At 49.8% G+C, this 12824-nt stretch overlaps 1 protein-coding gene across 1 annotated transcript in view; it reads left to right on the top strand.

The window, feature by feature from the left end:
• ARHGAP19 (Rho GTPase activating protein 19) overlaps nt 1-12824 on the top strand; it is a 35758-nt gene that overhangs the window by 13877 nt on the left and 9057 nt on the right. The window contains exon 3 of the mRNA XM_054036280.1: nt 12506-12586. Coding sequence (XP_053892255.1) covers nt 12506-12586 — 81 coding nt within the window. The remainder of the gene's footprint in view (nt 1-12505; nt 12587-12824) is intronic.

Genomic DNA, 12824 nt, shown 5'->3' with positions numbered 1-12824 from the left:
GAGAGATTGACCCCATATCCCACGGTCTGGGGACTGACTGCCCCGGGGTGGGGATAAGGCAGGTTTGAGTCCCTGCTCCAAGTCCGGCAGAGTGGAGATAACAAACCTGGGGGTATTACATCGGAGGTGAGTGCCCTATCCACTGTACAGTTGAGTAAAGGGGGAAAATACATGCCTGCTCCCCAAACTCTCGTCCCTGCTGTCTTTTGGGTGGGTTAGTCATGCTCAGCTCATACCTTTTGGATCAGGCCCACAGATGGGGGAATGTCTACTTTGAGAATCCCATCACAGCTTAGGTGTGAGCTAGGGCTCCAGGCAGCTCGGCAGCATCAGGACTTAGGTGGTTTTGCTCGTACAGAGCAGTGGAAACTCAAGCATGTAGGGGACTTGACTGGCAGAAACATAGGTGCCTGGGAAATAGAGGGACCTACAGGTTAAGTGGCAGCTGAGCTGGGGTTCTGTGAATGCCAGTAGGGCCAAAATGTTGGACTTACACGCCTAAGAGGCTGGTAGATGCCCAAGTCCCTTTGTGGATCTAGCCCTTAGTCTTCAAATGTTCTGAGATCTATTTAAATGCTCTGCCTTTTCTTCTCATTGCTAGTTGGCACCCACAGCACAGTCTTGGCACTATGCCCTATTGGACTTGCCAGCCTTTCCAGAAGTATTTCTCTGTTGCCCACGTCACCCACCCACGCGTCAAGGCAGGCCCAGACATTCCTCATAAGTTTTCTCTCTCCCCCCAGCTGGGTAGAAACTAATTAACTCAATCTGTGCACCCCTGATACCCACTTGCCATCAGCCATGGCGTCCCATTTAGACCAGCTGCCTACCGAACAGGCATAGCTGTGGGCTGCTGCTCTCAAGTAGCTGCAGCTGTATCTGTGCCTAATTGCTCTGAATTAACCTTCCTTTGAAGGCAGCCCTGCCTCTTTAAAGCTCTTATGATGATCTCTTGAGAGGAGAGTCGTCAGCCTTTTAAGGAGGTCTTATGAGGCTTCCTCCTTCATTTGTTTGGTGGTTTTATTCATTGGATTCACCTAGAGCAGGAGTGGCCAAACTTACTGACCCTCTGAGCCGCATACAATAATCTTCAGATGTTTGAGAGCCGCAAGACGCACACAACCTGCCCCGTAGGGTGGTGCCTGCTGGGGTGTGGGGCTTCTGCCCCGATGCCCACCTGCTGGTCTAAAGCCCTGAGGCCCCCCTACCTGCAGTGCAGAAGCCTCTAGTCCCATCATCCCACTGCAGGGCAGAAGCCCCGAGCTCCCCCCTGGCCAGTCCTGTAAGTGGAGAATGGGGGGGGGGTTCGTGGGGGGGCTCTGGGAGCTGCACTTTAACTGTAAAAGAGCTGCATGTGCCTCATGAGCCACAGCTTGGCCATGCCTGGTCTAGAGCATTGATTCTTCTTCGAGTGATTGCTCATGTCCGTTCCAGCTCGGCGTGCGTGTGCCGCATGCATGGCAGCCGGAAGGCTTTTCCCCTAGCAGTACCCGTCGGGTCGGTCCAGGTGCCCCCTGGAGACGCGCTGCTGAATATGGGCCCTGCTGACCCGCCGCCACCTCGGGTCCTGCTTGCCACCTGTGACAGTTAGCCGGAACACTCGTTATCTTGAACGCTCGTTCTCTCTTGCTTCGGCAAGCGCTTCTTTAGCAGTCTTGAACTTTTTCTGTAAATAGTTGGATAGTGTTAGTTGTAGTAGTTTTTGTTTGGGGGTATGCCCCCCTGCCCCCCTCTCCCTGGGGTTTGAACCCTGTGCAGCATGTGGCAAGTCTATGCCCAGGAGTTACCCACACACTTCCTGCTTGAAATGTTTGGGGGAGAGCCACCAAAAGGAACGCTGCAAGATCTGCAGGGGATTTCGTCCTAGGACTCAGAAAGAGAGGGATCAGGGCCTCAAGATCCTTCTGATGGAGGCTGCCTTCCATCCCCACTTGAGCCCCAGGTCAGGCAAGCCGATGCTGAGCACCTCGACGTTGGTGCGGAGTGTGCTGGCACCACCGATACATGAGTTGGCATCGAGGTGTAGGACTCTGCCAGAGACCCTTGGCACCAGCACAGTTCCCCACATAGGGGATCCATGCAGGGCAGTGGGCAGCACCGTTTGCAATCCCCGGTGCCCCACAAGAAAAGGATACCCAAAAGGGGCCGCTCTCCCATGCCCAAACCGGCGCAGAAGTCTGCCACCGTGAGAACCATGGCAGGCCATGTGAGTTTGAGTCCTCCAACTAGGGTCCCATCGACTCCTGCCCCAGCATAGGACCAGTCGAGTCTGGGCCCCCAATACTACCCTCTCCGAGAAGGCCGCAATCTACAGTTACCTTCCGCGCCGGAAGCATTCGAGGCTGCCAAGGACCTCATTGGCTTCACGTCACCGCCTTCCCCTCCTAGGCGAGACAGGACACCGAGCTCTGTCTCAGCAGCACCTGTGAGACCCTCAGTGCCGTCCAGAGGCAAGCCAGTGATTGTACTACGCCAGTCACCATCCCCATGGCACCAATCAGTGGTACCATCCACCAGTGGACGGATGGGGAGCCGTACTGGTCCCCGAGTTCCAGGCACCACTCTCCGGCACCCCTGGGCACCGCTTCTCCATGGTCATCTTACAGTGAGTCCTCGGAGTCAGAAGTGGAGTCCTATAGGTCCAGGAGAAGTAGGCGGTCCAGCTGCTTCATCCAGAGCTGGAGCCTGGTCAGTGGCAGGCTCCCGCCCAGTGGCCTTTCTGGACCCCCTGGGTGTTCTGTCAGAGCCAGAGGTCCCATTCGAGGTCAGCCGGTGGCCTCAGCATCATGTGCCTCTGACACTTCACCCGGGACAGGACCAATAATTTGCCACGCCAGCACGATCGCGCTGGAAGACCAGGCACTGCGGGATCCCCTGGGTGCCGAGGGCAGAGAACAGGACCTGCTCCCAGCTAGGCCCTTGTCCTCCTCCTCGCCTGATGAGGCGATAGCGGGAAAGTCGATGGCCCTGGCTGTGGAGGACAGCAGAGGCGGCGCAGAACTTGGGGATCCAGGTCGGAGGAGGTCGCCGAGACATCAGATTCCATGGTGGACATTCTCACCCCCTCTGGTCACTCCCGTATCACCCTGCCACTTATTAAAACCATACAGGACTCCACTAAGATCCCCGCCTCCTTACCAGCAATGGCGAAGAGGAATGAGCAGAAATACTTCGTTCCCTCTAAGGGGTTCAAGCATGTGTACATCCATCCTCCGCCAGAGTCTCTAGTGATAGCTGTGGCGAATGAGCGGGAGCACCAAGAATACCAGGGCCCTTCCACAAAAAAACTGGAGGCTAAAAAGCTGGACCTCTTTGGGAGGAAAAATTTTTCCACCGTGGGGCTCCAGCTCCGAATTTCTAACCACCAGGCTGTCCTCACTAGGTACAGCCACAACTTGTGCAGAGCGATGGTGAAGATTACGGCGCTTCTCCCGGAGGACTCCAGGGCAGAGTTCTCCTTGGTAGAAGAAGGTAAGCTCATTGCCCGCGCCTTGCTCCAAGCAGTCCTCAATGTGGCTGGTTCGGCTACCCACACCATGGCCTCTGGAGTAGCCATGAGGAGGAGCTCCTGGCTGCACGTCTCAGGGCTCTCATATGGGGTCCAGGAGACTATACAGGACCTCCCCTTTGAGGGCTTGGTCCTCTTTTCAGAAAAGACTGACTCTCGGTTTCATAGCCTCAAGGATTCGAGGGCCACCCTCAAGTCCCTGGGCCTGCACGCTCTGGCTACACAATGGAGGCACTTTAAGTCGCAACCCCCGCCTTGTTTTTACCACCCACAAAACTGGCAGGATTTTTCTCGGAGGCATAATAGAAACAACGGGAAGAGGCCTCCCCCTTCTTCAGCTCTGGGCAGGCAAAACAGTCCTCAGGCCAGAAGCAGAACTTTTGCCCCAGGGCGCACCTTCAACACACCAGTCCGGACTCTGGATCCATTCCCCCCTTGTGCTCACTGTCCTGCATGGGGTCCAAATTATATCAGATCGCTGGGTACTCCGCACGGTAGAAAGGGTATACTCCCTCCCTCCCTTCCATTCCTCTTCAGATGGAGGATGGCGTGGACTGCACTCTCAGCAAGTTTGCAGATGACACTAAACTGGGAGACGTGGTAGATACACTGGAGGGTAGGGACAGGATACAGAGGGACCTAGACAATTTAGAGGATTGGGACAAAAGAAACCTGATGTGGTTCAACAAGGACAAGTGCAGAGTCCTGCACTTAGGACGGAAGAATCCCATGCACTGTTACAGACTAGGGACCGAATGGCTAGGAAGCAGTTCTGCAGAAAAGGACCTAAGGGTTACAGTGGACGAGAAGCTGGATATGAATAAACAGTGTGCCCTTGTTGCCAAGAAGGCTAACGGCATTCTGGGCTGTATAAGTAGGGGCATTGCCATCAGATCGAGGGACGTGATCGTTCCCCTCTATTCGACATTGGTGAGGCCTCATCTGGAGTACTGTGTCCAGTTTTGTACCCCACACTACAAGAAGGATGTGGGAAAAAATTGGAAAGAGTCCAGCGGAGGGCAACAAAAATGATTAAGGGGCTAGAGCACATGACTTATGAGGAGAGGCTGAGGGAACTGGGATTGTTTAGTCTCCAGAAGAGAAGAATGAGGGGGGATTTGATAGTTGCTTTCAACTACCTGAAAGGGGGTTCCAAATAGGATGGAGCTCGGCTGTTCTCAGTGGTACCAGATGACAAAACAAGGAGCAATGGTCTCAAGTTGCCATGGGGGAGGTCTAGGTTGGATATTAGGAAACACTATTTCACTAGGAGGGTGGTGAAGCACTGGAATGGGTTACCTAGGGAGGTGGTGGAATCTCCTTCCTTAGAGGTTTTTAAGGTCAGGCTTGACAAAGCCCTGGCTGGGATGATTTAGTTGGGAATTGATCCTGCTTTGAGCAGGGGGTGGAACTAGATGACCTCCTGAGGTCCCTTCCACCCCTGATATTCTATGAGTCTATGACCCTTCTCACGAGCAACTCCTCACCCAGGAGGTGCACGTGCTCCTAACGCTGGGGACAGTGGAATTGGTTCCTCAGGAGCTGAAGGGCAGGGGCTTCTATTCCCAGTATTTTCTAATACCGAAAGCCAAATGGGGCCTCTTTTTTTTTTTTTTTTTTTTTTTTTTTTTTTATTTAAACCTGCGAGAGCTCAACAGGTTCATAAAGAAACTGAACTGCATGGGCTTTTTAGCTTCCCTTATCCCTTGGATTCGGGGGACTGGTACGCTGCCCTTGACTTGAAGGATGCTTACTTTCAGATCTCAATAACGCCGTCCCACTGGAGGTACCTCAGGTTCGTGGTGAACCACAATCATTATCAGTTCACAGTCCTTCCATTCGGCCTGTCAGCAGCTCCTTGAATGTTTACTAAGTGCATGGCAGTTGTGGCTGCGTTCTTACGCTAGCATAAGGTGCAGGTGTTCCTGTACCTCGACGACTGGCTAATCAAGGGCGGCTCCAGGGCGCGAGTGGAGGTGCAAGTGAGCTTCATAAGGGCTACTTTTGACAACCTGGGCCTTCTACTGAATGTACAGAAGTCAACCCTATCCCCCGTTCAGTGGACAGAGTTCATAGGGGCAGTACTGGACTCTACACAGGCGAGGGTGTACCTCCTGGAGTCTCGTTTCCGGTCCCTGTGTGACATCATACGAAGTCTCCAGGCAGTTCCTTACCATCACAGCAAGGAATTGCCTAAAGCTTCTGGGCCACTTAGCTGCTTGGACCTATGTAGTATAGCACGCCAGACTGAGACTCTGACCTCTTCAGCCTATTCGGGACGGTCTAGACAAAATCGTCACTTTACCTCGACCAGTCCTCGAGTCCCTCCTACGGTGGTTCGACCCGCAGGCGGTGTGTGCGGGTGTCCCCTTTGCCAGACCACAGCCATCCCTTTCGCTGGTGACAGACACGTCAGTGTTGGGTTGGGGCGCGCACCTGGGAAACTGCAGGATTCAGGGTATCTGGTTCCAAGCGGAGCTCTCATTTCACATCAATAAGGACAAGGTTCAACCTAGATCACATCTGGCTTTTCTTCCTAAGGTTGTGTAATGATGCGGTTCTGGCGGGACCCAACTGAGAGTGCCAATTCAGGACATATGCTTAAAACAGGGCAGTTACAGCCCTAGGCTGGGGTTTTCCCACCTCTAAGGCAAACCAAACCAGCCAGACAGTGAAGACTTTGGTCTCACCCCACTGGCTAACCACAAGTCACACAAGCAATTCCCTTAGACGCTCCAGTTTCCCAGTATTACCACCAGTGCCACTCGTTATGGGGACAACTGGTTCTGAAAACCAATACCCCATTAAAAGAAAAAAGGTTCTCCTGATTCCAAAGGATCAAGCCCCAGACCCAGGTCAATATACAAATCAGATCTTACCCACAAATCACGCTGTTGCCAATCCTTTAGAATCTAAAGGTTTATTCATAAAAGGAAAAAGATAGAGATGAGAGCTAAAATTGGTTAAATGGAATCAATTACATACAGAAAGTTCTTGGTTCAGGCTTGTAGCAGTGATAGAATAAAGTGCAGGTTCAATTCAAGTCTCTGGAATACATCCCCAGCTGGGATGGGTCATCAGTCATTTGTTCACCGCTTCAGTTTGTAGCAAAGTCCTTCCAGAGGTATGAAGCAGGATTGAAGACAAGATGGAGGAGAGGCATCAGCCTTTTTATAGTCTTTTCCAGGTGTAAGAAAACCTCTTTGTCCTTACTGTGGAAAATTACAGGAAAATGGGGTCTGGAGTCACATGGGCCAGGTCCTGCATACTTTGCTGAGTTACAAGGCGTATCTGCCTTCTCTCAATGGGTCAGTTGTATAGCTGATGGTCCTTAATGGGCCATCAAGCAGGCTAGGCAGAGCTAATCTCAGCTTGTCTGGGATGTTTCCCAGCAGCATAGCATAAGTTTGAAATACAGACAGTATAGAGCCAATATTCATAACTTCAACTATAAAATTGATACACACATATAGACAGCATAATTATAACCAGCAAACCATCATCTTGTCTTAGACACCTCATTTGACCCCCTTTATACTAGATTTGGTGCCACTACAGGACTTTGGTTGCAACCATGTTCTATATGGTCCCAGTTCAAATCAATAACGTGACAGGTTGTCTCCCAGTTTCATGTTAACCAGGATATCTTCCAGTTTTCTACCCTAAGCCGTATGCAAGCAGCGTGGAGCAAAAACTTCACTCATTGGACGTTTGCTGGTCGTTCGTCTTCTATATCAAACGGATGAAACCATTCTGGAAGTCCATTCAGCTGTTTGTCGCAGTAGCAGATGGAATGAAAGGGCTTCTAGTCTCCTCCCACAGAATTTCACCATGGATCATGTCCTGTATCTGGGCATGTTACGATCGGGCGACGATACCTGCCCCTCTGTTTACAGCGCACTCCACGAGGGCATTCCTGGCCCAGGTTCTGACCCAGGAAATCTGCAGAGCTGCGACCTGGTCCTCAATCCACACGTTCACCTCACATTACGCCATTACCCAGCAGGCTAGAAATAATGCAGCCTTTGGCAGAGCGGTGCTACAGTCAGCAAACCTTTGAGCTCCGACCCTGCTTCCAAAATGTAGGCTTGGTAATCACCTAATTGGTTAGCTACCTTTCCAATACCCACCCACCTACCCCTCTGTCAGAGCAAACCGCCAAGAAGGAACTGAGGTGGTGTCGGGTCAGCAGGGCCCTATATTTGGCGTCATGGAGGCATGACTCCAGGGGGCGCTTGGACTGACCCGACGGGTACTGCTAGGGGAAAAACCTTCCAGCTGCCATGCACGCGGTGCGTGCACACCTAATTGGAATGGACATGAGCAACATATTTCGAGGAACAACAGTTACGAAAGGTAGGTAACAGGTTTTTTTTAATGGCTTTCAGAACTGATGTCTCCACCAGCCCAGGTTCCATTAAGAATAGCCCAGACAGCTTGACCTCTCTTGCTGCAATCTAGAAGTGTTTTCACAGCTATGCATCACATCCATACTACAGCTATGTTGGCAGGTGTTTCAGAGCTGCAATTCTAGGCTAGAGGAGAAGTCTCTTCATGTTAAGATATCTAGCCTTTCCCGACACTAGCAAGCACCTGTCTGGGAAAACTCAGTTCTGAGTTAGGTGCCCAGGCTCCTTATACAATAAGACCATAAGAAAGGCCAGACTGGGTCAGACCAATGGTCCATCTAGCCCAGTGTCCTGTCTTCTGGCAGTGGCCAATGCCAGGTGCTTCAGAGGGAATGAACAGAACAGGGAAATTTCAAGTGATCCATCTCCTGTTGTCCAGTCCCAGCTTCTGGCAGTCGGAGGTTTAGGGACACCTGATGCATAGGGTTGCCTCCCTGACCATTTTGGCTAATAGCCCTTAATGGACCTGTCCTCCGTGAACGTATCTAATTCTTTTTGAGCCCAGTTATATCTTTGACCTTCCCAACATCCTCTGGCAACAAATTCCACAGGTTGACCGTGTCTTGTGTTTATTTTAAACCTGCTGCCTATTCATTTCATTAGTTAGGTGACCCCTAATTCTTGAGTTATATAGATAGGACAGTAACACTTCTTTAGTAGCTTTCTCCACACCAGTCATGGTGTTCTAGACCTCTACCATCTCAACACCCTTAGTCGTCTCTTTGCCAAGCTGACCAGTCGCAGCCTTTTCAATCTCTCAGATGGCAGCTGGTCCATCCCCTAATCTACCTTTTCCAGCTCTAATGTCTTTGTTGAGAGAGGGCGACCAGAACTGCAGTATTCAAAGTGTGGGCATACCAGCGATTTATACAGTGGCATTATGATATTTTCTGTTTTATTATTTATCCCTTTCCTAATGGTTTCTAACATTCTGTTAGGTTTTTTTGGATGAAACTGCACACTGAGCAGATGTTTTCAGAGAACTATCCACAATGACGCCAAGATCTCTTTCTTGAATGGTAACAGCTGATTTAGACCCCATCATTTTGCATGTAGAGTTGGGATTATGTTTTCCAGTGTGCATTACTTTGCACTTATACAATGCATGGGGAGATTTAAGTGCCTAAGAATGGGATTCTCAGACGCCAGCAAGCTGAGGACCTCAGCCTACCCTAGCCAGTAGGGAATGCTAAGGAGACGGGTGAAGCCTCAGTCCCATCCTGACAAGGTAATTAGGTTCCTAACTCAGGGCTGGAGGGAGGTATTTATCTCTGCTTGGGATTCACAGCTGTGAATTTGCCTTCATTTCTTACCCCTCATCAGGGGCAAATCTATCAGGCTCATGACTGACAATATGGCCTGCATGTTCTGTATCAGCAAACAAGAAGAAGCAAGATTCCCCTCCCTGTGCACCAAAGCAATAATGTTGTGAATCTGGTGTATAGTCCATCAGATCCAAATTTCAGCCATCTACCTCCCTGGTGTTCAGAGCCCCACAGCCGATACTCTCAGCAGGCGCTTCTCCCAGGATTACGAATGGGAGCTGGACTCTCAAATTCTCCATGGTATATTCCAAAATTGGGGATTTCCAAAAATGAACCTCTGCTCTAACTCCAGGACAAGAAATGTCATCAGTTGTGCTCAAGAGGAGGTCTAGGCCGTCACTTTCTGGGAGACGCCTTTCTCCTATTTTGGATGAAGGGACTATTTTGTGCATTTCCTCTAACACTGCTAGTATTGAGTGACACACAAGATCAGACACAACAAAGTCAGGGTTAGTCTTATAGTACCAACCTGGTCGAGACAAGCTTGGTTTCCTGACCTGCTTCACCTGTGTCCACCCGATGATCAAGCGTCTGATCATTCCTCAGCTCTTCCAAGATCCAGATCATTTACTTCGCATCAGGGCACGGTTCCTTGATGGTTCCTCGATGGGGTTAGAATCTACCTGCTCTGTGAAAGTACAAGTGTTACTCAACAGGAGAAGGAAGTAAAACTGAATTCTTTACCTGCAGAAGTGGAACAGATTCAGTCATTGGTGTCAGTGCCACTGGCTCATGTCTGAATCTTCATCACTTTCAGCTATCCTGGACTTAACTGTTAGACCTAAAGAAACCAGGGTTATCAATTAGCTCGATGAAGGTTCACTTGGCTACAGTATCAGCTCTTCATCCTCTAGTAGAAGGGTTTTCTATATTTGCTAACCCTATGTCTTCATGATTTATTAAGGGTTTGGGGAACCTCTACACTCAAGTTAAGGATCCCTACTGCAACTTGGGACCTCAGCCTAGTACTTAGATGTCTCATGAGACTTGCCCTGTGTTTCAAGACTTATTAAAAATCGGCATTAGCAGTCCAGAGTGCTCCTTGGCCAGCACTTTTAAAACTCTTGATTGCAGCTCTTGATCTGAACCTGCTTTTTTACAAATATCAAACTTTAGTAGCTGCCTTTTAAAATCCTTCTTAGTTATTGTTGGAATGGAAAGTATTTCATCAATCATCGTCATCATTTATGAATATATCATCTGGCTTTTTCCCAAAAACAGAACAGAAATATTTATTGAATGCTTGTGCCATTCTTTCATTATTCAATACCATTGTTAGGATTTCTTTTGCTCCTAATCTACTTTTAAAAGTCCTCCTTCTTATCATTCTGAATTCTGCTGACCGTAGGTTTCTTCTTGTGTCTTTTTGATTCCCTTTTCAATTTTCTACCTTTCCTAGCTTCCAATTTATATTCATTACTATGAACCTCTCCTTTTTTCCATTTGTTTGTTGTTTTTTAAAAAATTTATACTTGCTTTCACTTCCCCTTTAACTCAAATTGTTCATTTGTTTAACTAATTCAGCTTCTTTATCAGTGGTTGCTTTTTGAACATGTAATAAAATGTTCTTAGAGTGCCCAGGTAGTCACATTCTTTTATTTAATTTTTTTCTCCCAGTTGATTTGGCTCAATTGTTTTCAGCTTTGTGAAATTGTCCCTTTTAAAGCACCGTGTGTGTGTGTGTGTGTGTGTGTGTGTGTGTAATTTTTTTTTACTGGTTAGGACTTTTTTGTTTGCACATTATAAATGTGATCAAGTCACGATCACTTGCACCTAAGCAACCACTAACTTTTAGTTCTGTGATCAATTCCCTTTGATCTATTACTGTCCTTGTTCACCAAGGACCTGATCCAGTTGCTGCGATAGCCAATGGGAGTTGGATCAAGCCCTCAGAGAACAGAGCATTCTTGTTATCTGTAGATGTATTTCTCTGATGAACAAGGTTATTCACCAGCAGCTCTCCCTTTGTTTGAAATTCTAGGCAGATTTCTGTCTTGTCTGTTGACACTGTCCCGCGCTGGAAAGTCTCTTCAGATGGAACAATTTTCTGTATTGGTTAAGCAAGAGTGTTGCACTTGAATTTGCTTCTCATCTGAGACTTTCCTTCCATCCAGGCGTCTCGCTGTTCAGTCTGTGCGCGTCGCTTTTCCTGACTTGCTGAGCGAGGCTTGGGTATTCAGGCTGGCATCTCACACCTGCATTTTGGCTGGTGGCTCCAAGTGAGTGAGATGAGAGCCTCACTGTGGAGACGCCACCCCTCCTTATGGACCTACCTCCGAGCTCCCCACTTCTCCTGGTGATGTCCTTGTCTGCCTTTTGGCACTTTTCACTTCTCTTTACACACGTAGGAGGCCAGGATTGGTTTTCTTTTGGCCACCCTGAAATGGAGCTTATAGAATGCCGGCAATGGGAGTTCTCCAGTCAGGTCACAGCTCCCCTCACCTTCAGTGTTTGTTCCCTGCCCCCCACCTCTCATGACTGCCCCCTGCATGTGCACCAGCCTCACGCCCCCAGGCACCCAGCAGCATTCTCCTCTGCACTGTCCAATCAGCCCCCGGTGGGGGGGAGGAGGGGGGTGTTGCTTACACAATGAGAGTCCGCGACACCATCAGGAGCTGTGTTTTAGCAGTGCCCCCTGCCTGTTACAGCCTTGGGCTCTAGCACAGTGGCACTGCCTGGGGGTACCGTGATCCTAGCCACACGGCAAAACAAACTGGGGGACTGCTGCATTGTAACTGAGTCCCAAAGGGTTAACAAGTTCACAGTGTCAAGTTAAACAAGCCACAGTTGGGCCTAATCTAGTCCCCATGGAATTGGAGGGGAAGCTGTGTCTTGTTTAACTTTCCCGCTCCACTAGGGAGCCGGCTCCCAATGGGTCTGGGCTGTAGCTCGCACATCCTGTAAGGTGGAAGTGTCCCTGGTCTGACATGGCTTTCCTTATGGGGGCTCAGTAATACATTGTATTTAGAACATTGGTGAGAATTAATCTGCAGTTGCATTGATATAAACAGCAAACTGATGAAAGCCCCTTGGAGCACAGCCATTGGTTGGGGACACTTGTGATGTCAGAGCAGTAGGGTTCTCCTCTGACCTTTACCCCAACTCTCTTGGCCACTAATTTCCCAGCAACAGAACCTGCTGCTGGAAATCCTGCTCTCACAGTAGGAAAATGCCTGCTAAGCTCTGTGGCTCCTGCACCCAGAGGTGCCATGCCTGAGTTGCTCCTGTCCCATGTGTGCTGACTGGATTGCTTTGTTCCCCAGATAAAGGGGTGGTGTTTGGCTCCCCACTGACCGAGGAGGGCATCGCCCAGGTCTCGCAGCTCATCGAATACCTGCACAAGCGTAAGTGACTCTCCGCTCTCATGCCAGCTTGTCATTCCCAGGGTGCATCCTGCTGGGGCCTCTGGGGTTGCTTTGTAGCACAGGGCAGAACACTGGGCTCCAAACTTGAGTGTTTTGCTTGGATTGTGGGCTGGTGCTGTGACCCAGAGTCACCTGTGGCAGCTCCTAGCCCTTCTCTCACCTCTCTGATTTTGCAAGCATTCCTTCTGCCAGAGCTGTAGGGCACATCCTGGGGCCT

Source organism: Malaclemys terrapin, chromosome 7 (genome assembly GCF_027887155.1).
Source record: "Malaclemys terrapin pileata isolate rMalTer1 chromosome 7, rMalTer1.hap1, whole genome shotgun sequence".
NCBI lineage: Eukaryota > Metazoa > Chordata > Testudines > Emydidae > Malaclemys > Malaclemys terrapin.
Note: the sequence above shows the minus strand (reverse complement) of the source record. Positions and strands in the feature narration are given on the sequence as shown.